Source organism: Cydia strobilella, chromosome 17 (assembly GCF_947568885.1).
Source record: "Cydia strobilella chromosome 17, ilCydStro3.1, whole genome shotgun sequence".
NCBI lineage: Eukaryota > Metazoa > Arthropoda > Insecta > Lepidoptera > Tortricidae > Cydia > Cydia strobilella.
In genome coordinates this window covers 2613304-2639923 of record NC_086057.1, presented here as the reverse complement: position 1 = coordinate 2639923, position 26620 = coordinate 2613304, and the positions used below count along the sequence as shown (strand labels likewise).

Below are 26620 nucleotides of genomic sequence, written 5' to 3'. Positions count from 1 at the left end.
TACTAATTTTTAAATGCTGGATAAGTTTCTCCGCCTCGCCCTTCACCTTACTTTTTAAGAACTGCATTTTTTTGCGCGTTTGATATAGAGTCGTTCTTGTGTATAGTTTCTGTGAACAAATCCATAAATGATGTCCATTGATGATAATTTCCATTAAATATGGGTATTTCTCATGAATCTAGTATAACTGGATCGGTCATTTGGTATCAAGTTGATCTGAATCTGAATTGCTTAAGATAACGAATTAAACGTTACAACCGATTAAAATTTGATACTTATATAACCTCTTATAGCGCACAATCTGAAAAATACGGCACAACCCGCAACAATATTTGTAATGTTTTCGTATTATTTTTCTTTGGTAATGTATTTTTAATATGGTCCATTAAAAGTCACCGGGGTTGAGCCGAGCTTCTAAAGCTAATTTGGTTGGAGGACTTAGATCACAAAAAAGTTATGAGTTCAAATCTCTCACGGCTATTAATAAAAAAAATTAAACGTTTAATTCAAAATAATTTAATTTCGAATTTTGACAACACACATTTAATGACAAAATAAGGTTATTTATTATTATAGTAGGCCTACTTATTCTATCGGTGATCCCATGAGCCCGACGAGGGAGACGAGATTTAACAACATGTTACGGTTTTGATCTTATTTCCTATGACCTTGAAGATCGCTAACGGCCCGGCCACGACATAGCGCGGCGGCGGTAGCGGCGAGCGCGGCCATAGGTGGGAAGGGAACGAAAGGTCCGATCGCTGTGTCTCGCTCCAACCTATGGCCGTCGCTCACCGCTGCCGCCGCCGGGCGATGTCGTGGCCGGGCCGTAACGCTGATTGGTGCAAGCGAAATTAAGTGAAAGTGCATGAGATGCGCGCCAATTACTAAGACAATCGTGAAAGTCGTATCAAAACTGGTACAAAATCATAACAAATTGTTCAATTAGAATTGACCTCAATGCCTAGAATAGCGTAGAAACTGGTAAATAAGATCAGCTCAGCCGCCCCTCTGGTAGAACACGGCGAACACTGAGTAAGTCATCCGCGCCACCTGGAAATAAAAAATTGAGAATTAATTGAAGCTTAAGTTAACGCATTGACGTAATTTTTTACCATCGGACAAATTGTCGTTTCGAAATGCTGGAACGCTAAATTAATACGATTTATGTAGTAGTATATAGTTGCTGGCGGAGTAATGTGAGATATGAGATAGTTGATAATTATTAAGGTACTCAATGAAATCGACAGCATGGTAAACAAAACCGGCTAAGAGCATGTCGGGCCATGCTCAGTGTAGGGTTCCGTAGTTACCCTTCCAGCACAATAGGCTAAACTGGAGCACAGGGCGGACACGCTATACATAAAAAATCACCTGCGTTTCTATATGTGAACGGCACGTCTGTACACGCTTCATGCGTCATAGTATGAGTAAGTTGCTTAAAAATAGTACTGAGCGGCCGGCAAACGGCCGTCAATCTGCTGTCGCGGGGCGAGGTAATTCGAGTCGGGGTGAGGCGGTGCGTGGCCGTTCTGTATGATAATACTATTACTTATTCTGTGACTGGAGTTAGTACTTATAGAAGATAGTTATCAAAGGGAATGAATGATGATGATGATGTTAGGGAATGATGTTTGGTGCCTTTCATCTACTTTTCATATCGAATACGAGGAAACCAAAAAATACAAGGCAAATCTGCATTATCAGTATATGGCCATGATTTTTTCCTTAGAACTTACTTTTAATCGGAGACTGCATGTCTGCAATATTGATGAAAAAACATAAGTACTTATTGAATATGCCACTAAACTGGGTAAGTTGCGAAGTTCGTACTTGAACGATACATTTTTAAAAGTATCATAAAGAAAAGCTTCAATTACATACTCGTAAATAATTCACTATAATAGGTAATTAGTATTTGTAACTTGATTAAAAAACGTTACATTGATTGGTGGGCTAGCGGTAAGGTGTGCTTTTTTAAGACTGTCAAAACCGAAGGTTCGAAAACGGGCTCGTATTAATAATTGCAATGAGTTTCTTGAAACAATTACTTTCTGGTTATTACTTACTGAATTCGTCAATGTTTTGTCTGTACTGAAGCTTAGTAATGCTTTGTCTGTATTGAAGCTACAAAGGTGACAAAATGATGCAATATCACCAACAACAATATCACATACTCGTAGAACAGTTAAATCAAGTCAAGTGCACAGGATGCGACGCGTGAAATCGCATCACTCCACTCGCGTCACTTAACTTCTCGTATCGGAACGTGGATCCGCGTACGATGAAACTATAATAAAAATACATACACACAAGAGGTTAAATAAAATAACACATAATTTATGTAAAACTCACCGAGACAAAAGTGCTGTAGGACAGATCCTGTATACCGAAGGCCTTGAATACGAGCGGTTTCTGCGCCTGCGCGCACGTGATCAGCACGAGGCGGCGGATGTCGCGGCGCGGGCGTCTCGCCGCGCACATGTGCCAGCCGCAGTAAAACACGGCGGGCGACAGGAGTGAAGCCTGCGGGGAAAGAAATCACATGAGGGCCGCGGCCCCAACAAATGACGACTGTTCTGTGAAACAGTCGTCATTTGTTTTGTTTTTATGTCGACAGGCGGCGTTTATCTATGGCAAATTATTGACTAATAGCCATACCACCTGAGATTTAATGTTTAACTTTACTGTGAATGCCGCAACCTGATCCCGGCTTATCCACAGAATATTCTACCCATATGTTATTTACCTGATAAGTGAGCTCGCCTGCGTTCCAGAGATTAAGGGCGAGCAAATAGAACAGCGTTCCTACGAAAGTAAAAGTCATGAAAGCATTAGTGAGATCCATGTGTGGGGATAGCTAGAAAAGAGAAAACATTTTATTTTTAAATTCAGTTATATTTTTATTTATATTAGGCAGGTAGTTTAAAATCGCATGCATTTGCCACTTTGCCAGTCGAATAATGTGTGTGTATTAGAAATCTGTTTAATCGACTAGATTAAAAACTTTCGACACGAAATGTAGACGACAGTGCAATAATAATTTGGCACTAATTAAGTGTTGGCGAAGCCCGAAGGTGGATAGTCTTCCATAGCTTGAAGGCTTCTCGAATTTGGGGACATAAATAATCATTCCTTTTAATGAATCCAAAACGTTGGGGGTATAAAGTACCTACAGTGGGCAATAATGCGTGAGAGAGTTGTGCCGTTCCCAGTAACATTCCACATTTTGTATGGGGAAATTTCTCGCTCGGTATATTCCCCATTTTGTATGGTACCGGGAACGGCACAACTCTGCGTGACCAAAAATTTTTTTTTGTCAAAAACTTTTTCACTCTATTTCCAAGTCTTTATGTAATATTTTTGTTGGACTTACCGCCAAACGCAGCAAGAGAAATACTGCAAAGGCTGAGCTTTGACACATTTGAAGAGACATTGTTATTCCGAATGTTCGTTTGATTTCGTTGGCGAGACTAAAAAAAATAGAATTAATCATTACTGCTACATTCATAAGTAGGTATATTAACCCTGAAACAGGCCTGACGCATTTTTTGCTTTTGGTTACTGACTCCGGTAGATAATAACGTTAAAAGAAAACAAATTTCTTGTTTTTTTAAATCATTATTTCAATAAAAAAAACCTATGGTTTTATATGTCCACTGCCCGTTGTGGACGGTGGTGGTATACCACATACAACTACTGCACTTCTAGTCATACAGAGTAGTTTTAAGGGTAAGTCACGTCTTTACATATCGATAAAATAATAAAACCACGATGTAAATAAGAAAATAGTGCCATTTATTCGTGTTTTTAGTAAACAGCAAAATAAGGTCTGAAAGTAAATGTTACTAAAAACAAATACCTGCTTAAAGTTTTAATAATAACGATTATTAATAAGTATCTTTAATATACCTGTTTAAAGTAGTGAACATTGTACGAGAAGGCTTCATTCATAGTACTAATCTTACCCTTAAATTTCATGTAAATTCCCTGCAGAGCAGTGGCCAAGTGGTCTATACACTTGTACGTGCCCCAACCGGACAGAGGTTACATATGAACCACACGCATACCTATTGTGTTGCAAATAAAAATTTTGACATATTTTTGTATTGCATTATGTTATTTGGTAGAAATATCGGAAGGACTGCACTAGTAGCTGACGCGGAGTTCAGGGCTCATATTTTTTTTATAGAAAGTACTCATCATAAGGAATCTTCCCACCAAGTCTTATGGTGCGGAGCCCCCTAGTTTTCGAGAAAAAAATGTTAAAGTTCCCATACAAATTGGCTCAACTGCACTTTAGCTGACGCGGAGTTCAGGGCTCATATTTTTTTATAGAAAGTACTCATCATAAGAAACAACAAGAAACAAAACAAAAAGAAAGTGGTTGTGGTTTTGACGTCAACCAGAGCTGGAAGAACGAGTGGAGCAAAGCTACTGCTGGAACTACCCTACAAGCCATGGATCCCACAGCGAAACCAGACGGGTTTGGCCTGCCTCGAAAACTCTGGTGTCGTGTAAACAGACTGAGGACAGGTCACGGACGCTGTAACTACTTTCGTCATAAATGGGGCTGGCGGGACTCTGCGACTGTGGTGAAGAGGTTCAAACCGTTGAGCACATTATACAGCGCTGCCCTCTGCACTCATTTGCAGGCCCCCCGGAAGATCTGTTTAAATTAACACCTGACGTAATCTCGTGGCTCGGGACCCTGAATGTGGACTTATAATTATCTTATTCAGACTATTATCCAATTTTATATAGAATGTTTATGTATATACGCCATACGATTAAATAGATAAATCATAAGAAATCTCCCACCAAGTCTTATGGTGCGTAACCCCATAGTTTTCGAGAAAAAAAATGTTAAAGTTCCCATACAACACTTTCTACAAAAAAAATATGAGCCCTGAACTCCGCGTCAGCTAAAGTGCAGTTGAGCCGAAATATCGTTTGGCAGAAATACTTTTGGCATACTGCTTTTCGCATAATATTGCTTTGCAGAACTTCTTTTCACATAATATTATTTGGTAGAAAACCCTAACAGCAACTTACTACAATAGCTTTTGATGCATCTTGATTCCCTCCAAACACCCAATCCACAGTTTCTCCTCGGCCTCGTCCTTCCTCATCGTCACTAAATCACCATCAAACTCCTCCCTAATCCTTTCGAAGTGACGTCGCAGGGTGACGAATTTGTACGAGATGCAGATGAGATGCGTGATGGGCATACAGTCGACGGACATCATGGGGAGCATCATGTATAGCCACGTGATATAAAATAATACGCGGAAGATGGCAGCTATCATTGTGGAGTCTTCATACGCGGGCCAGTAGGTCACCACAGTATAGAACGGGACACCTATAAAGTTATAAATGTACACTACAATACATAATAGAAGGGACCACGTTAATCTCTGTTTTTATATCCCGAATACTAAACTGGCAGTTCGATTTTCTAAACAATAATACTGTTTTTGTATCAATTTTGTACTAAAATGACAGATCGGTCGGATAATTGGGGCAATCGAAGTGTCAATTTAGTGCCTGGAATAAGAAAAACAGAGCTAGATGTGTTATGTGGCAGGTATGTAGTTAACTGCATACGATTAACATTATCTATAAATGGGAGTGACGAGGCAATCAATGATTTATTTACAGATATTTAACTGTCGTAGATGCCGTAGATTATTTGGATAGTTATTTTAAAAGTATGAACTCGATTATATGATTGTATGATTTCCATTAAATTAAGTTTACGGTTTAACCAACTTATGTATTTTAGTCACTCGCGTGATATACCGTGAAATTAATTTAATGTTCGTGTGAACCACGAGTATCACGGCAGTTTAAACTCGATGATTTCCAGCTGGTTTAGGTGCAGAAATAACAGAAGGGTCCCCTGCAACAAATGTCCATGCAGGGAGGGTCAGTTATCTCTGCAGCTTACTATACATTATGCTTACATACCTTCGACGATTGACTTTCTTGTACTTTCAAGGCCATAAGTTCCGAGTGACATATAAACCGTTACTACATAAAACAAAATCCCGTATTTCACTTTCCGGTACTGCTTCTTCATAACATTATCCTCCTCCAAATTTTCGCCAAGAGCCCCCATCTCAGAATTTAATTTTCTTATAGAAACTTTGTGGTAAAAGAAGAGATAGAATTTAATGAGTAAGATATTGTGCATAGCTGCGAACATGACAGCTGTGTTTTTTTCCGCCGAGGGAAATGAACCGAACACAGCGGCGGCGTTTTCCAGAAAAATCATCACAGTGTACATTGAAAAAGAAATAAAGCGGTACAATTTGAACGGGATTGTTTCATGACTTCTGTCTTCGTACCAGTAATTCCCGCACCCTGCATAGTACACAAATTTGCAGCAGTCTTTTAATAAAAACTTGGTCCGTAGGAACATTTTAGGGGCAATAATTTCACGTCGCTATATTTGATCCGAAATACGTTCGTTTCTAGTCAGAATTTGCGGGAGAATAACATAAAAATATCAATTAATTTAATTCCTCCACAAGTGTCGAATTTGGTGAATAAAATATTTATTGAATAAATAAATGACAATAATCGAAAATTAAGAAAGTTTGTTGTCAGTGTTGGCGGCGAGCGGTTCATTAATTATGGACTGTTATTTAATTGTACGCGTGACCTAACTACCTAAGTAAAACACTTCAACTAGTACTTCAACTTCAAGGGTAAAATATTAGGTTCCTGCCGAAGCTTGAACCACATTATGAGATAATACCCTTGTAACTCAGCCCTAAATTAAGTGAATTTATCAGCTAGTAGTATCTATCGTGCCACTCAAGTACTAATGTAGCCCGGTTGCTAGTGCTCGGCTGCTTTCCCCTCAGTACCATATGTGTATAAGCCGGCAAGGCTCTTAGGTGTGGTTTAAGCTTCGGCAGGAACCTAAATATCCATTTTTTATCCTTCGGGGGAAAAACGGTTCTATTTAGGTGTCCTTGCCTCCGCTTGAACCACATTATGAGACGTGTTTAAACCTCTGCCGGCGCTGCTCCGAGCGTACTGTGACTGATAATATCTATATTTATGCAAAAATCACATAATAAGAATACAGGCTTGAAAATAATCCGTATTGATATTATTATATTATTATCCGTATTGATAGTCTTAAGCTTGTATTTCGCTTTCTGTGTATTTTTTTAACTTTATGGTGCACAATAAAGAATATTTACTTACTTACTAAAGGATTATTTGCGTCAAACCTTAATAACTAGATTTTCCTCATAAGGGTTCATCCATTAATTACGTCACACGAATTTCGAGGGTTTTTGACCCCTCCCCCCCTATCTTTGTCACACTTGGTCACATTTGGCAAACCCCTCCCCCCTGGTGTGACGTCACATTTTTTAAATGAAATTGGCGAATCGAATTAAGTATTATTAATATTTTATCAAAATATTTTTGACAAAAAAAATATTAGTAATTTTATAACCCAAAACAGATTAGGAAAGAAAATTATACTATTAAAAACGATTATCGTTCCAAAAACTTGTTATTTAACTGTACAGCGAATAAAATAATTAAAAGAAGTGACGTCACAAAGTTTGTGACTCCCCCCTCCCCTTTGTCACAACATGTCACATTTTATTGACCCCCTCCCCCACCTAAACGTGTGATGTAATTAATGGATTACCCCTAATTTTAAACCTAACACGGACTTAATCGCGAACGTAACGTCACGTTCGAAACGTCAGGCTATAAATAAACGTAAGTTTGTACGCGATTAAGTCCCGTGTTAGTTTTAAAATTATGAGTGAAAATCGTGTTAAAATCAGTAAGTATAAATTTTCCTCATTTGTAATTGTCGATAGATGAGACAATTGTTAGCACTGACTGGCATCATAAGTTACCCATTGCAGCTATAAAACTAGAGTTAGACCAAGAAAAGTCTGCAGCGATTTTGATAGCATACGCAGTGCAAGTGTTATTTTAAACGTCAAACTTCGATGAAATTATGACGTATAAATAACACTCTCACTGCGTATGCTATCAAAATCGCTGCAGACTTTTCTTGGTCTCTACTTAACTTTTTATATAAAACAAAACTGTTTGACTATTAGTTCAGACTTTCCTTAAATGATTATTAAAAAAAAAAAAAAAAATATCTTTATTTCAGAACATTCAAAATTCCATACAATATTGTTAGTACCATCGTTATACCTATGTGTTAGTAAATACATTAAAAATAAAAACAAAACTTTTAACAATAAAATCAAAATCCAATAAATTTAAATAATGAATACAATAATAATAATTAATATGTCAGATTCAAAATAATATAGACTAGAATAATAATTAGAATGTCAAAAATTTACCATTTTCTTTTAATTTAAATTCATATAAATAATGATTTCATGTCAAAAGAGCAACAGATACAAGCATAACAAATGTCGATATATGTATTCTACTTAATAGTTTTGACCCATGCACACAGGATGGAACTATCAGGTCTATCGGCGATTACCTTCAGTATCCCGTTGTCGCTGCGTCGGATGCGATTTAGGATAGATGCGACCCGCTTTCGCCTGATCGCATAAAAGTCGTCGGTACGCGCCTCGGCAAACATTCCTGACGCGCTACAGAACCGTGGCAACCTCAACAGGATTCTGAAGGCATCATTATACTGGATACGGAGAGCATTATAGGCTTTCAGCGTGTAGTTAACCCATAGACTACCCGTGTAAAATACTTGGCAGAACGCCTTAAAAAGGGTGATTTTAACTTGTTTTGAACAACGGGCAAACCTACGAGCCAACATATTGCTTCTGACCGCTAATGCTCTTCGTTCCCTCTCCAAATCGAGATCGTCTTTGAGGTCTTCTGTCAGATAGTGCCCGAGATATTTAAACTGTGACACCCTTCGTAGATCATTACCATTCAAAGCTATAGAAGGCACATGCTTAGGGTTCATTTTCTTTGACCTGAAGACTATGACTTCGCTCTTTTTGGAGTTGTATACAAGACCGTGAGTTTCGGCGTAGGCCTCACAGACACTCAGCATTTTCCTGAGTGCACTGACAGAGGGGGACAGCAGCACCATATCGTCGGCGTAGCTTATGTTGTTCACGCTGACGCCGTCGACATAACACCCCACCGGCATTCTGCTGAGCTCTTCTATCAGTCCGTTAACATATAAGTTGAAAAGCTTCGGTGAGGTTAAGCCCCCCTGCCTCACTCCGCATTCCAACCTATATGCTTCCGACTGTGCTACCCCCCATCTAACCGTATTGGTCTGGTTGCCGTACCAATATTTAAAAATATCTATTATTTCACGCGGGACCCTGCTTGAAGCTAGTTTATCCCACAGGACACCATATGACACCATGTCAAAGGCTTTAGACAGGTCGAGGAAGCACGCATATACAGGCGTGTTCCTCTCTGTGTAATACTTGATGGTGTGCTTTAGACTTAAAATGGCGGCCTCAGTAGATAATCCTGCTCTAAAACCAAACTGCCCATCATGTAACTTTAGATATCTACCAAGTCGCAAGTCCAGCACACCATCAAGTACTTTAGCTGTTATTGTAGCCAATGAGATGGGCCTATAGTTACCTGCGTCTGACAGGTCCCCGGTTTTATTTTTAATTATCGGCACGACAATTGTTCTCAACATTCCTTCGGGCAAATATGCATGAGAAATACACAGCGAAAACAGCATTGTTAGCACTCTGGGTAAGTGTACTCCAGCGGCCTGCAGATGCTCAATACTGAGCCCATCGTGCCCCGGTGACTTTCCTCGCGTCATGTGACGGATCACCTCAGACACTTCCTTACATGTGAACACGGTGAACTCAGCACCGAACTCAGCATTGCATGACTGTACTGTGGAACCCAGAGGTGATTCCACCTTGAATTTATCTTTAAATAACCGTGCTATCTCCGCTGGCTCATTACATCCATTTACACTAACTGGCAAGCTCGGTCTTACATTAAGGGAATTAGTGTGCTTCCAGAAGGACCTAAAATCACCCTTTGCGCGATGGGAGGCCAACACATCCATTTTAATTTGGTCCTGGTGGGTTTGGCACCATTTTAACCTACACTTAAACCTGCGCCTACTGTCACACATGTCATCGTATATACTTCCAGACCTAGGTTTACCACTAGCTACCCACTCCAGAAATTTCAGTCTTGCCTCACCGCACTCACATGTTTGTTCCATCCTGTAATATATCCTCCTTTCCGCTTTACAGACTTTTTAGAGCTCAATACAGACGCCTCAACTAAAATACCTACTATTCTATTATACAGTTGGTTTATAACCACATGATGTCCCACATTGTCACAGGTCCTGTCACAACAATCTCTGAGCTCCTCAGGAAGGTCGATATCACGCAACCTGTTGTTACAGGCGTCGTGATACTCACCCACCTGTTCTGAACTCCTCTCACCCCATATTACATAATTTCGCGGTCTATTACTCAAACTTACTTTACATCTCACAATGTTTATGTTAATTTCCAACTCCATCGGAAAATGGTCGGACCAAAATACATCATTATTTATTTTAATATTCACAACAGATTTCAACACTAACTCTGATACTAAACAATGATCTAACCAACGTCTAGACCCGTGGGCCTCACCCAAAATTATCACAGATTCTACGTCCGCTGTCTCCACTATGGCACAAATTTCTCCAAGACACTGTGTAAATTCCAGTAAGTTCTCATTTATATCTACAGGCATATATACACTCATAATTAATAACTGCCGACCACCGATGGTCACCTTAATACACACTAACCGCGGACTATCACACTCGATTATCGACACCGATTGGCAAATATCCTTCCGCCACAACAGGGCTACACCGCCGTGGGGTCGCCCGCGCAGGATCCCGGCTGCAGTGTCCACCGCCGACGTGCCTGCATGCCCAAATCCTTCATGTATGCTCCCCAAGTATGGTAGGTCGTGCGGTAGGAGCCACGTCTCTTGCAAGGCGATGAAATCACACGTCCCACAACACGCCTTGACAAAGTCGACAGACCTCTTTATGGACTTACAATTGAAGACTACGACTATTTGATTACATAAGTACTTGTAGGTGGTTATTTTTTTGTGTAACCACTATCTGAAGCTACGCGGGCTCTAATGCTTATTAAGTGAACCTCATCAAGTGTTTTACATCAAACCCGTCCAGACTACCTCTGATGCTTTCCTTACAACACTCCATTAGGTGATAAAAAGGTTTTGTTGTATGGTGCAATGATAATATTTTACAAAAAAATAGTATTTTATACAATCGTGATATAATAGAGAGCTTTTCAGTTGAGTACCGTGTTTAAGCAACGAAGCTTGCTGAGTTGCTTTAGTAAGGTACGAGATTGAAAAGCTTGATTATATCATTATTGTATACAATACTTTTTCTACGAGACAAAAAAATAATACTTTCAGCTAGTAGAATCATATAGGTAAACAAACCAAAAGTATACAGCTAAGATACGCGAGCTGCCGCAGCCCGCGATACCTTCATACTCACACGCGCCCCGGCCGCCGGGCCCGGCGCCCCCGGCCTCGTAACTCATGAGGACTCACGTACTTTGCTAAATTAAATTTTAAGACAGTTTTTTTCTCGCTTTTGGCCACCGTAGCCTATGGAGAACTAACAAGCAACGCTAAGCGGTTTTCGTTGTCTATGGATGTTGCAATATTAAGGGTGTCACATGCGCGTTTCTGACTTATGAAGCGATTGTTTCTACTATACTGTCAATGGGCTAGTTTTAACGTAGCAAAAACTCAGGTTCTCCATTTTAACTTAGGTGGCCGACTCTGGCCCTTAATATGCAGATGTCGCTAGTGACGTCGTCACAGTTGCAATGATTAAATTCGCGTCGATTGACGGATGGTCAGCGGGCGCAATTGGTAACGCATTGGACCGGCAATCCAAGGATGTGGGTTCGAGTCCCACGTTGACCAGAGTTGATCATCGTTGATTTTTTCATTGTGATTGACATCTGTATATACAATTTATAAACAAAATATTCATAAAAATACAGATCAATACTAAAAACTAATTATAAAATTAAAACTAGAAGTAAACCTAAAAATAAAATTAATTATCGCAAACTAACAAGCACTGGTTAATTAATAATGCCTTTTATGACACACGTGAATTTTGTGATGTTTAATTGTAATTTTAATCTGTTATTATTTTTCATTATTGTTATTACTAAGTTAACACTGACATCGTATTATTTGATTTATTTAAAATTAATTTTATTTATTTAAATGATAGAGAATGTATTTAACTGTTTCTGACGTGTAATGTTTTGTGTGCATTTACGAAATAAATGATTATGATATTATGATTATGATTATTATATTTCTCATAAGTTTTTTCTTATTGATATTCTAATTAAACGCTATTTACAATTATTTACTAGTGTGTTATATAAAGAATTTAAACTTTTTTGACCTGTAATACTTTATTCATTTTTATTTTCTGAAACTGTATGACAGCGATGTACGTTTTTTAGGACAACCTTGGGAACAATCAATCTATAAGTTTCGTGGCAATGTCCGTTTTAACGGACATCCTGAAAACGCTAGTTTGAGAATGCTTTTTTTTTTAATAAAGTACTTTTTGACTCATTACTATCCCTTAAAATATTCCTACAGATAGATGGAAACATTCTTTCATGTCTTGCCATGTTAAGGTTTAAAAAAATATTTAAATTTACACATTCAGTGTAAACAATTGATAAAATTTAAGTAATGAGCTCAAAGAAACAAGGCGTCTTAAAACTAGAAGTATATCCATACTAATATTATAAATGCGAAAGTCTGTCTGTCTGTCTGTCTGTGTGTTCCCTCTTCACGCTTAAACCGCTGAATCGATTTAGATGAAATTTGGCATAGAGATAGGTTGAGTCCCTGAGAATGACATAGGATAGTTTTTATCCCGAAAATCATCCCTTAAGAAAGTAAAAAGGGGGAAGGAATTGAGTTAATTAATGAAGTGTCTGCTAGTTTGTGTGCATAATATGCTCAAATTGAATAATTGCTATAAGACTTTCTCCAGGCGCTATTCTTTCTCTTGCTGGGGTTACTAAGTCCACGCAGACGAAGTCGCGGGCAAAAGCTAGTTATATTATAATACCGAGCTCAAAACATAGCTAAGAGAGTTTTCGTCAGAAACCACAGACTGTGAAAACAATATAAAAAATTAAAGCGTCGCCCCACGTTGGGCGCCAAATTGTATTCTTATTTTTAAAGAGCTATTAGACTATATGTAGGTCCTCTGTAGTTGTTCCACGCTTGTTGTTACACAACACGTCCGTATGACTCTTAGAAATCTCTAAGTTGAAAATAGAGGGCGCCAATACACTAAGGAAAGTGTATAAAGAAGGTAAGATTACTGTAAGATAAAATAAACTATTGTTTGAGCTCTATACACAAATTGGTTTTATTTCTTTTCTTATTGTTTTTTTATAAAAGAAATAGCAGTCAGTAGCCTAATGACAATAATGACTTATGATATCACTAAGTACTTAAGTCCAATTACACTATGAGAAAATTCTTGAAGATCGCTAACGCAAGCGAAATGAAGTGAAAGTGCGTGAGATGCGCGCCAATTACCAAGACGATCGTCCAAAATCATAACAAATTGTTAAATTAGAATGGACCTCAATGCCTAGAATAGCGTGGAAACTGGTAAATAAGGTCAGCTCAGCCGCCCCTCTGGTACAACACGGCGAACACTGAGTAAGTCATCCGCGCCACCTGGAAATGAAAAATTAAATGGAAAATTGAGAATTAATTGAAGCTTAAGTTAACGCAATTTTTTACCATCGTACAAAGTGTCGTTTCGAATTGCTGGAACGCTAAATTAATACGATTTATGTAGTAGTATATAGGTGGCGGAGTAAATGTGAGATATGAGATGGTTGATAAGTATTAGGTAGGTACTTAATGAAATCGACAGCATGGTAAACAAAACCGGCTAAGAGCATGTCGGGCCATGCTCAGTGTAGGGTTCCGTAGTTACCCTTCCAGCACAATAGGCTAAACTGGAACTGGTATAGAAGATTGTTAACAAAGGGATGAAATGATATTTGGTGCCTTTGACCCAACTTAAACAATCTAATTTTCATATCGAATACGAGGAAACCAAAAATACAAGGCTGCATCTAATTAAAGCCTGTTCGGTAATATATTATTATTATCACGCGCCATATTGCGGAATTTCATTGGAACTAAATTTTTATACTAAACTGAACTGTGACCATATACATGAGAATAACAGCACCCTCTTGACAATGATCATAATTATACTTCTGGTCTTATTTTAATTAAAGTAATAGACGTATGGCCATGATTTTTTCCTCACAATTTACTTTTATTCGGAGACTTTGCATGTCATGTCTGCAATATTGATGAAAAATAAGTATTTTAGGAAACGGCAGTAAATTTAGAATGATTTGTTAACTAAAGTATGAAAATCAGCGAGCTTTCCTCTTAATTTTTAATTTTTTACTTTTTCGTTCTAAAACTGTCAATAGTCAACGGCGCGGCATACCCATTCAGCCAATGTAACTGTTTTAGAAAAATTAAATATTAAATAACAATTAAATGAGTAAGCAATTTTTATCTTACATTTTGCTTTGTTTACATAAATAATGCCAAATAACTTTAAAAACCCATTTAATGTCGTAAAAACGTTTAACTGTGGCTGTACATATTTTTACTGTGGACGAGAGACTTTTTGCGATAAATCAAAAAAGGCTTAACTGGTTATGTTTGTTATAGTTTCATTTAATGTCTTTCTTAAGCTATACAGGATGTGGCCTGTAATAGGGGCAAAAATAGAGCTTTTTATTTATTCATATTTTTAATTTTATTTTATATTATACGATTTTTTTTCATATTTTTTGGACTCAGGTTTTAAAAGTAAGAGGAGGGGGGGCACATTTTTTTTTGTGTAATATGTACAAATATTTCCAATAGGCTTGCGATAAAAACTAAAATTGTTTATCAACACCACCATAGGTGATTAAGCGCCACTCGCAGTATCCGACTAACCCGGGGTTAACAGGTTAATCCTGGAGTAACCATGATTACCAGTACAATTTGACACTGGGTTAACAGTTTAACTGGTTGACCCAGAGTTAGTGGTATGTTGCAAGTGGTGCTAAATCATCTGGTGTACCTAGAAAACATTTATATAATTTGTTATATTTTTCCTTTTTTTTTGCAAACTGTACACAACTACACGCAAGAAGGGCTTTACTAGTTATTTACCTATGTTTTTTTTTAAACTACGTCAGTGGCAAACAAGCATAGGGCCCGCCTGATGTTAAGCAGTCTCCCCTGCCTATGTACGCCTGCAACTTCATAGGAGTTACATGCGCGTTGCCGACCCTAACTCTCCTCTCCCTCGAGCTCTGGCAACCTCACGTACCTATGTTTTCTGTTGTATTAAAATATAATTGCCGAACATCATACGTGTAATTTTGAACACCGAAGTGATCCCATAAAAGTGCTCCTGAACAAAGTTTCTTATGGAGCACTAAAAATCGACATATCTTATTCTATTACCTAATAAGTTCTTAAATATTTGCTGAACCCGGCCCATAATTTCGTTCGTAAATACCTAGTAGGTACACAACCTAAATTTTTAAAATATTTATTTAATTTTGTGCGAATTTGAAGCACACTGTTCGTAATCGTGACTTTGTTTTGCATAAGTAAATGGGAAAAATGTAAAGTATTGAATAAGTCAATAAACTGGGTAAGTTGCGAAGTTCGTTTTTGGGCGATAATTTTCTGAAAGTGTGCGTCATTGTAGAAAGCTTCAATTACCTACTCGTAAATAATTCACAGTAAAAAAACGCCCACATTTAAATAAAACTTGCCGCTTAACATTTTAAGAATAATAATTATTAATTTATTATAAATTATAAATTAAGAGTAGGCGACGTTTAAGGTTAATAATTGCTTAAGTTTAGGTTCTAAGTCAAGTTAAGTATCATTTATAGACCCTGCCAACTATAGACCGATTTCGGTCACGTCCATACTCTGTAAGAGTATGGAACGTGTACTGAACAACCGACTCCTGGCATACCTAGAAGCGAATGACCTGCTCAGTGACCGGCAATATGGGTTCCGCCGAGGCCGGTCTACTGGAGATCTTTTAGCGTATGCTACGCACATTTGGAGTGAGGCCATCGAGAAGAATGGAGAGGCTTTAGCTGTCTCTCTAGATGTATCGAAGGCCTTCGACAGGGTTTGGCACGAGGGCCTTATTAGCAAGCTACCGTCCTTCGGTCTACCCACTAGTCTCTGTGACTGGGTATCAGACTTTTTGAGGGATCGATCGATTCGGGTTATCATTAATGGCTGCTCGTCCGATCAGATGGCAATCAATGCCGGAGTCCCTCAAGGGTCCGTGCTTTCAGCGACCCTTTTCCTGCTCCACATAAACGACCTGCTGCAGCCAGGTACGTTCGGATATGCAGATGACACCACGGTTGTTGAAAGCTACATACCCGATTCACGAGCTAGTGGAGCCCAAATTCAGGCACTCAGGGAGGCAAAGGTCGAACGCATGAACGTGTCACTGAAGGCAGTCTCCGATTGGGGCGAAGCCAATCTGTTTGCGTTCAATGCTAGTAAGACTCAGGCGTGTCTTATCTCCGCTAAACGGAGTCCATTCCATATCACTCCTACTTTCCGAGATGTATTCCTTCCGTTAACCGACCACCTTGAGCTGCTCGGAATCTCGCTGACCTCGAAACTCAACTTCGGCCCGCATATCGAGTCGAAAGCACAGTTAGCGGCAAAAAAGCTAGGCATCCTCAACAAGGTGAGGCAGTATTTTACACCTAGGCAGCTGCTCGACCTTTACCAAGCACAAGTCCGATCGTGTGTAGAATACGGTTCTCATCTGTGGGATGGCTCTGCAAAGTACCAGCTTGAGGCGCTCGAGTCAGTTGAGAGGAGGGCCAAGAGAATCATAAATGACAGCAATCTGACGAATGCTCGACTCCAAAGTCTGGAGCATCGTCGCAAGGTTGCCAGCCTGTCGATATTTTATAGGATACATTTCGGAGGGTGTGCCGAGGAACTGCACAACCTTATTCCTCCGTCCTATTTTTACCATCGGACCACACGACAAACGGCACTCCGGCATCGCTTCATGGTAGGAATTCCAAAAATACGCACGAAGCGTTTTGCTTCCACATTTCTTATGCGAACTGCAAAGGAGTGGAACGCTCTGCCCGAGTCTGTGTTTCCGCATGAGTACAATTTGGAGCTCTTCAAGGCAAGAGTTAATAGGTATCTCATAGGTAAGCGTGCTCCACCGTAGACCACATCATCACTTACCATCTGGTGGGATCGTGGTCAAACGCCTGCCTATTCATCATAAAAAAAAAATTTCAACTAAATCAAAGATGTAGACGTAGATTTCATCTGAATCGGTTCAGCGGTTATTGATTCCTCATACAATTCTACACCATCCTTTTCAATTTTAACGGATTTTTTTGGAATAAAAACTATTCTATGCTTTTCCCCGGGACTCTGTACCAAATTTTATCTAAATCGGTTCAGCAGTTTTTGAATCCCATACAAATTTCCACCTCCCTTTTAGCACCCTTAAGGGATGATTTTTGGGATAAAAACTATCTTATGTTCTTCCCTGGGGCTAAAACTATCTCTATACCAAACTTAAACTAAATTGGCTTAGCAGTTTAAAGGTGAAGAGGAATTAAAAAAAAAGTATTTTTTTCATAGTTTTTGCGTTTTTACTTCTGAATGGTGTCACTTTCATATCATAAATGAATTCGGCATCCCTGATTTATACGAAAACGATACCAAACTTGGCCTAGTAGCTTAACTGATGTAGATATCAAGAAAAAGATGAGAGACCCCCCTCCCTAAATTTACATCAAAAATCTTGGTGGCTCCAGTTCTTAAATCCATCCTTGGGTCCGAAGGACCAATCTTGCCAAAGTAAATCTCTTGTTCATGCAACGCCGTATTTTAATATCAGCACACTCCACTATTACGTAAGAACTATTATATAATCTGTGCTATTACCCTGGACACATACTCGTAGATCAGTTAAATCAAGTCAGATGCACGCGATGCGACGCGTGAAATCGCATCACTTCACTCTCGTCACTTACTTCTCGTATGGGCGAACGTGGACTCGCGTACAATGAAACTATAAAAAAAAATACTAGCGGCACACGAGAGGTTAAATAAAACAACACAAAATTTATGTAAAACTTACAGAGACATAAGTGCTGTAGGACAGATCGTATATACCGAAGGCCTTGAATACGAGCGGTTTTTGCGCTTGCGCGCACGCGATCAGCACGAGCCGGCGTATGTTGCGGCGCGGGCGTCCCACCGTGCACATGTGCCAGCCGCAGTAAAACACGGCGGGCGACAAGAGTGAAGCCTGCGGGGAAAAATCACACGAGGGTCGCGGCCCCAACAGATGACGACTGTTCTGTCAAACAGTCGTCATTTGTTTTGTTGTTATGTCGGCAGGCGGCTTTTCGTGGCCGAGGTGTCATACCACATAACCACAGTGGCCCCTTAGTAGGCCATAAGTCTAGGAAACCCATAGTGACTTGGGTAACGAATTATATATGAGCTCCCGATATTTCGACGCAGTTACATTGATCATGTTCACGGGTGACTGAAGATAGCGGGTGGGTGTCAAAGTTGTGTAGAATATATAATTATATATATAAAATATCGGGAGCTCATAAATAATACAAAAGGTAATCACGGTCTATATAAGTCTAGTAAAACTAACCGTGAATCATTCAAAACTGAAATTTAGTTGTGTTTTTACCAATCTAGAATTATACTTTCTAACAATTTTTGTTTCCTTTCAGGTACTTTTTTACACTGCACGTTTTCGAGGATGCACATATTTGAATTGTGGTGCGCTACCGATGGTTCATATATGCTATTTTCAACCAAAAGGGTACTTATTGTCGCTTGTCAGTAAGGCGCTATTTCCATATAGTTTCAATTAGAAATCAACCTTATCGACAACCGACAATGTGGTACCTTTTGGTAGAAAACGTCACATATATTGACAGGGCACGCAATATTCTCCAAATACTTGTGCAACAGTTACTAGAAGAGGCTGATAACATCAATGTTAGCAGTCTACATAAGCCTTAATAGTTTAAGTAGAAGTTTATCAACATTTTTGAAGAAAGAAACTAGAACTAGGGATAAAGTTATTGCTAAATATAATGAGTGTGTGTAGGACGCTACGTACGAAATTAACAAATATTTAGTGTTAAACGCCGCAACCTGATCGCAGCTTATCCACAGAATATCTTATACATAAGAGTTTTGAATGATTCACGGTTAGTTTCACTAGACTTATATTGACCGGGATATAGACCGTGATTACCTTTTGTATTATTTGTGTGGGTGTCGAAATATCGGGAGCTCACAAATAATACAAAAGGTAATCACGGTCTATATCCCGGTCAATATAAGTCTAGTGATCTTATACATATATTATTTACCTGATAGGTGACCTCGCCTGCGTTCCAGAGATTAAGGGCGAGCAAATATAACAGCGTTCCTACGAAAGTGTAAGTCATGAAAGCATTAGTGAGATCCATGTGTGGGGATAGCTAGAAAGAGAAAACATGTTATTTTTAGCACTTTAAACTGTCGCGTTTTGTACACATCATTAATGTAATTTTCAAGAGAGGGTGAAGGATCACATAGCGGCTGTAAAAAATCGCCAAGTACACAAATCCGCAATAGCTGAACACTTGCTGACAAGTGAAACTAATTACTGGATTGAGCTACACAAACCCAAAGTCCTCTCCACCGAGCGTCACTATCATCCTCGGATCGTAAGAGAAGCTATCGAAATTAAAAAATGTACAAGTAGGTAGGTAGTTTGAAATCGCATGCATTTGCTACTTTGCCAGCGAATAATGTGTGAGAAATCTATTTAATCGACTAGATCAAAAAATTTGGACACGAAATCTAGATAACATTATTATATGTAGGTATATTATTATTTTCTTTATGGATATTTGTGTAAATATCCATAAAGAAAATAATTTATGGATATCATAGTAGTCTGACTTGGATCTTTTTCATATTTACTCTTTACAATCCTGCACCAAACTAACTGTTTCTGTTTAGCCCAATGGTTGACTGGTAGAGAATGCCTCAAGGCGTTAAGTCCGCCATTTGTACTCTTTTTGTGTAAATTTGTGCAATAAAGTTTAAATAAATAAATAAATAAAAATAACAGTGCAATAATAATTTGGCACCAATTAAGTGTTGGCGGGTTATTCGTCGACCGCCATAATGGTAACATGCCTCGTGAATAATTTCTTGTTTTTGCTCATTAGTGTTGTTTAAAGTGTAATATTGATAGCGTATTATGCAGTAAATTAATGTGGAAGTGTGCAGACAATGAAAAATTCATCACGAAACGCGTTTAATCACCATTCTGGCGTCAACGTCGGCGTCAGGTAGCTCACGCGCCCACGCGGGTCCTTGTAGTGCAGCTATCGCATTACAAGATTACCCAACTAAATACTTACCAAACAACGTCGTGCTCTGCGAGCATTTGGTATTTCTACCTCTAACCGTGGCTGGCTAGAGCCCTAGAAGCCATAATTATTATTTAATACCGTACACTGGCTGAAGTTTATTTATTACAAATAATATTTATTCGATCCCACGTGGGATACACTTTAACATTGGCGAAATCATCGACAGTATCGATGGAGCAATATTACCCAAAGATTGAATTGAAGTGTTGGCGAAGCCTGAAGGTAGATAGTTTTAAATAGCTTGTAGGCTTTTCGAATTTGGGCACATATATATAATCATTCCTTTTAATGAATCCAAAACTTTGGGTGGGCAATAAAGCGTGACCCAAAAATTTTATTTTTGCCAAAAAACAAAGTCTTTAAGTAATCTTTTTGTTGGACTTACCGCCAAACGCAGCATGAGAAATACTGCACAGACAGAGCTTTCACACACCTGAAGAGACAATATTGTTCCGAATATTCGTTTGATTTCGTCGGCGAGACTAAAAAAACAGAATTGATAATTACTTCTACATTTTTAAGTAGGTATATTAACCCAGAAACAGGCCTGACACATTACTTTCTTTTGGTTACTGATTCCGGTAGATAATAACGTTGAAATAAAACTATTTTCTTGGTTTTTTTTTTTCATCATTATTTCAATAAAAAAACCCTGTGGTTTTTATATGTCCACTGCCCGCTGTGGACGGTGGTGGTATGTGGTACACATACAACTACTGCACTGCTAGCCATATACAGAGCAGTTTTAAGGGTTAGTCACGTCTTTACATATAAACGATAAAATAATAAAACCACAATGTAAATAAGAAAATAGTGCCATTTATTCGTGTTTTTAGTAAACAGCAAAATAAGGTCTGAAAGTAAATGTTACTAAAAACAAATACCCGAAAAACCTGTTTAAAATAGTGAACATTGTACTAGAAGGCTTCCTTCATAGTAGGTACTAACCTTACCCTTAAATATCATGTAAACTCCTTGCAGAGCAGTGGCCACATATAGACCACTTATACGTGCCCCAAACGAGCAGAGGTTACATCATCATCATCATCATGTTAGCCTTCGGTCGCCCACTACTGAGCATAGGCCTTTCTTCGTGTACGCCACTTATCCCGGTCCTGGGCTAGTCTCATCCAAAAGTGCCCCGCGATTTTTCGAACGTTATCCACCCAAGGAGCCAACAGACGCCAGGCGCTTCTTTCATCCGAAAGCGGCCACCAATCCGTCAATATTTTGGTCCACCTGCCATCACTATTACATAGGTTACATATGAACCCCAAACATTTAGAGCGAATATTTTACCAAAAAAACAAAAACTTTGATAAATTATGACTTACTACACATACCTTATCTAATATTTAACCAAAAAAAATACAACACATAGCACTTACCGTATTTTTTTCGGCATAACACACATTTATATCGGGACCAGCGTACAAAAACGGCCATTTATTGACGATTTGAACTTGACAACTAAAACGTCAAAGAAATTTGTTTTGACACCTCCCATTTTTTTGCGTTCGGAAATCGCCCACTTTATAGACTTTACGGTATATTAAATTAAATTCTTTATTCAACAACCAACATGATCAATAGACAATAGACATTTTGACGTGGTCGTTGTCTTTTCTCTGCTCGTTAAAAAAGTATCATTTGCTATGTGGTAGCTCACTGGCTCGCTGTGGTGGATCACTACCTGGTTAAGGGAGGGTTCTGATAAACAGAGGTTTACAAAAAAAAGGGTTTATAAATGAGGTTAAGGTTTCTCCTATTTCTAGTTTTTTGATTTGTTTGGCTTAAAGAGTTAGCATCCGGGTCATAAAATAAAACAAGAATTTTACACCATTGATAGGATAGACAGGTAAACCTGTTCGGCACCATCTGTAAATATAGCGTCGATTGGCAAATCCCATTGAATCAAAAAGGCCCATAAAGTTATTTAAAAATGTCTTGATTTAAGAATATGAAGCATTGTTAGCTGTGGGTAGATTCCGCCGATTAATAATTCTGAGAAAATGAGGGACGATTGAAACACGACTATTTTATTTATATCTTACTTAAACTTGAAATGAATTATTAAAAATACTTTTACTTCTTAAAATACGATATTTCTTATTTTTCAAGTCTATGTAAATATTAGTCTCATAGCATAGTAGCTATTTATTTTATTTGTATTTAGTATACTAGTAAGTCTCGAAGCCGCATTGCGCTAGCCTGGGCAACATCTAACACCCACTTATGCACGTCCTGACCAGTAGACCACCCGGGACGGGACGGGGTGACCAGGTAGTCTAGTGGTTAGGATGTTATCCATATCCGCGTAAGCTGAACACGCCGCCCGCCTGTTGAATTCCGACCTCAGCCACCTGGGGGGAAGGCTTGGTCACTTTTTCTTACGTAGATGCGTACTTAGATGACATCTGATTCATGACATTGTTTTCGAACAATTTCGTCTAATATACCAACAACTTACTACATTAGCTTTTGATGCATCTTGATTCCCTCCAAACACCCAATCCACAGTTTCTCCTCGGCCTCCTCCTTCCTCATTGTCACTAAATCACCATCAAACTCCTCCCTAATCCTTTCGAAGTGACGTCGCAGGGTGACGAATTTGTACGAGATGCAGATGAGATGCGTGATGGGCATACAGTCGACGGACATCATGGGGAGCATCATGTATAGCCACGTGATAAAAAAGAATACGCGAAAGATGTCAGCTGTCATTGTGGAGTCTTCATACGCGGGCCAGTAGGTGACCACAGTATAAAACGGAGCACCTATAAAGTTATATACACTACTTAATAGAAGGGACCACGTAATCTCTGTTTTTATATTTCGAATACTAAACTGGCAGTTCGATTTTCTAAGCAATAATACTGTTTTTGTATCAATTTTGTACTAAAATGACAGATCGGTCGGATAATTGGGGCAATCGAAGTGTCAATTTAGTGCCTGGAATACGAAAACAGAGCTAGGTGTGTAATAATGTGGCAGGTAGGTGTGGTAGGTAGGTAACTGCATACGATTAATGTTATCTATAAATCGGAGTGATGAGGCAATCAATGATTTATTTACAGATATTTAACTGTCGTAGATGCCGTATATGGCGTAGATTATTTGGACAGTTCTTTTAAAATACGCCCTTGCAGGGTGACCATGTACCAAATCTCTATGTAACACCATTTACACCTTTTTTTTTTTGTAAACGCAAAGGAGCCTCGTTTGCCAACAAACCACTGTGTGGTTTGGCAGAAGAAAATATGTATTTAGTTGTAAGTAAGATTTTTTTTATTTTTTTTTATTTATTTATTTATTTTTTTTTATAACCATGGTTTTTGCAATAAATAAATGATAAATATGAGTATGACCGATCATTTTAAACCGAATACATTACTTTCAGCTGGCATTCAATTACATTTACGGTTTAACTCATGTATTTTAGTCACTCGCGTGATATACCGTGAAATTAATTTATTGTTCGTGTGAATCAAGAGTATCACAACAGTTTAAACTCGATGATTTCCGGCTGGTTGAGGTACAGTAAGCTGCAGAGATAACAGGAAACAAATGCCCATGCAGGGAGGGTTAGTTATCCTTGCAGCTACTGTACATTATTCTTACATACCTTCGACGATTGACTTTCTTGTGCTTTCAAGGCCAAAAGCTCCGAGTGACATATAAACCGTTACTACATACAACAAATTCCCGTATTTCACTTTCCAGTACTGCTTCTTCATAACATTATCCTCCTCCAAATTTTCGCCAACAGCCCCCATCTCAGAATTTAATTTTTTTATAGAAACTTTGTGGTAAAAGAAGAGATAGAATTTAGCGAGTACGATATTGTGAATAGCCGCGAACATGAAAGCTGAGTTTTTTTCCACCGAGGGAAATGAACCGAACACAGCGGCGACGTTTTCCAGAAAAATCATCACAGTGTAAATTGAAAAAGAAATAAAGCGGTACAATTTGAACCGGATTGTTTCATGATTTATGTCTTCGTACCAATAATTCCCGCATCCTGTATAGTACAAGAATTTGCAGCAATATTTTAACAAAAACTTGGTTCGTAGGAACATTTTAGAGGCAATAATTTCACGTCACTATATTTGATTAGAAATACGTTCGTTTCTGGTCAGAATTTGCAGAAGAGTAACTTAAATATCAATTATTTTAAGTGTCGAATTTGGTTAATAAAATATTTATTAAATAACTCGAATATAAATGACGATAAACGAAATTTAAGAAAGTTTGTTGTCAGTGTTCGCGCCCAGCGGTTCATTAATTATGGATTGTTAATTAATTGTAGAGTACGCGTGCCATTAATATTTAAAATAAATTATAACACCTGACGGCTTCCGGTTTCGAGCGCCATCATGATAGCTAGCCTCGTGACTAATTCCTTTGTTTTTTGCTCATTAATATTGTTTAAAGTGTAATATCGATAGCTTAGTATACAGTAAACTAATGTGGTAGTGTGCAGTGAATGGAGAATTAATCTTGAAGCGCGTTTAACCATTATTTTGGAGTCAACGGCCCTGTTTTGTACTAACCGTACAATTTTAGTAGTATTTAAAGCTCCTAAGACCTTGATACTGGCAAAATGAATGAATATAACACCTGACAATTACGATCACATCATATTAGGTATAAGACGCATTAAAAGTTGTACCTAACTAAAAGTAAAACACTTCAAGTAGTAAAGAAAATTTGTGAATACGTAATGATTGTAATGAATGGAACTATTTCTTAATATTAATTCATGTCATGCCGATGCTCAATCGCTGAGAAAGCTGCTTAGAGTTATCAAAGTTATGACGGAATTCAATTTAGCCAGTTTAGGAGTATGCAGTTGTATCAAGGTTACTTAGGTGGCAGTTTCATTCTATCAGAAACTAGAGGCACAAATAATATTACATTACTTGCAATTTAGACCAATTATCAAGTTACATAATTTTTCACATTATGCCAGCTTTGACAATAGAAAAATGCGTCAAATTTGAAAAAAGTACGCGCGGATGAGCGAATGACAGGTTTATTACTCTTTGAAGTACCGAGTACAAATCGCACGGGCAAATTTACCTACACGATAACTAAGATCTTCCCATATGTATTTAAAAAGTATTTAGCGGTTAAAACCGATTGCTTATCCCTTTCAGTATCAAAATGTTAGGTTTCAACACTTTCAACCCTCTCCCCTTGACATCGTTCGAACCCAGAGCCCGTATTCAATGTGCACAAAGCCACACGCTGCCATATTGCTTTTTAAACTTTTATTTCACTTACATAATTAAAGAGACCCGGAGCAATGGACGTAGGTACATACCTACATACATTCAGTGTATATGTGTGTTAAGTTTATTTAAGTATTTAAAGATATCCCACACTAGTTTCCTCTCTGGGTTGGAAGGTCACATGGCAGTCGCTTTCGTAAAAACTAAAACTAGCGCTAAGTCAATTCTAGGGATAAGGGATAGTTGTCAAGCGGACCCCAGGCTCCCATGGGCCGTGGCAGATTGTCGGGATAACGCGAGGAAGAAGAGAAAGATTCCACACAAGCGTCTTTTAAGCGTCGGCGTCTACGAGTAGTCATTGCTATGGAAAATGATGTCGCTGCGCAGATGCACCAGGCAGCAGCCTTGAAGTTGACTTCACGCCGACTCTGGAGAGACGCTAGTGTGGGGTTTCTCTAATTTACGAGTTGTTAGAGGTACGGACGATCCCGTTTTCAACGTAATATTAGTAAGATCTCATACTCGTAATACGATCTATATGAAATTGATAAAACTTGGTGGGTTAAGTGTGTTAGGCCCTTGTAAGAACACGGGATTTGTTTTCTAAGACTGTATAAAAAAATATTATTGTTTTCTTACAATGCATCATGTTTGGATCAGACTAGATGGAAGCTGCTAGGTATTAGTTAGTGTTATTTTGTTTTAAATTTAAGTCTAGCTGTACCTACCTACTAACCCCTTAGTTTTGTAAGTGTTACTAATAAAATAAATGGTTACATG

At 38.5% G+C, this 26620-nt stretch overlaps 2 protein-coding genes across 2 annotated transcripts; both read right to left on the bottom strand.

Annotated features, from left to right (window-relative positions):
• Positions 1–999: 999 nt before the first annotated feature.
• On the bottom strand, positions 1000–6443 carry LOC134749071 (uncharacterized). Its single transcript, XM_063683977.1, has 6 exons — positions 5971–6443; positions 5056–5362; positions 3377–3473; positions 2750–2860; positions 2356–2526; positions 1000–1053 (listed from the first exon to the last, which is right to left on the bottom strand). Exons 1-6 carry the CDS (start codon positions 6422–6424, stop codon positions 1000–1002), a joined length of 1194 nt encoding a protein of 397 aa, XP_063540047.1. The 5' UTR covers positions 6425–6443.
• A 7273-nt stretch (positions 6444–13716) lies between these two features.
• LOC134749070 (uncharacterized) lies at positions 13717–24685 on the bottom strand. The gene is made up of 6 exons (XM_063683976.1): positions 24232–24685; positions 23077–23383; positions 20992–21088; positions 19551–19661; positions 18284–18454; positions 13717–13770 (listed from the first exon to the last, which is right to left on the bottom strand). The coding sequence occupies exons 1-6, from the start codon at positions 24683–24685 to the stop codon at positions 13717–13719; spliced, it is 1194 nt and encodes a 397-aa protein (XP_063540046.1).
• Between the last annotated feature and the right edge of the window lie 1935 nt (positions 24686–26620).

Bases quoted from the DNA above. Each gene is read 5' to 3' on its own strand.
- LOC134749071 (XM_063683977.1), bottom strand. From the start codon at position 6,424: ATGTTCCTACGGACCAAGTTTTTATTAAAAGACTGCTGCAAATTTGTG. The intron at 5,363-5,970 runs GTATGTAAGCAT...ATAACTTTATAG, and splicing joins AAGAAAGTCAATCGTCGAAG to GTGTCCCGTTCTATACTGTG. The intron at 3,474-5,055 runs GTAAGTTGCTGT...TATTTTTTTTAG, and splicing joins ATGCATCAAAAGCTATTGTA to TCTCGCCAACGAAATCAAAC.
- LOC134749070 (XM_063683976.1), bottom strand. From the start codon at position 24,685: ATGTTCCTACGAACCAAGTTTTTGTTAAAATATTGCTGCAAATTCTTG. The intron at 21,089-23,076 runs GTAAGTTGTTGG...CTGTTTTTTTAG, and splicing joins ATGCATCAAAAGCTAATGTA to TCTCGCCGACGAAATCAAAC. The intron at 18,455-19,550 runs GTAAATAATATA...TTTTCCCCGCAG, and splicing joins CAGGCGAGGTCACCTATCAG to GCTTCACTCTTGTCGCCCGC.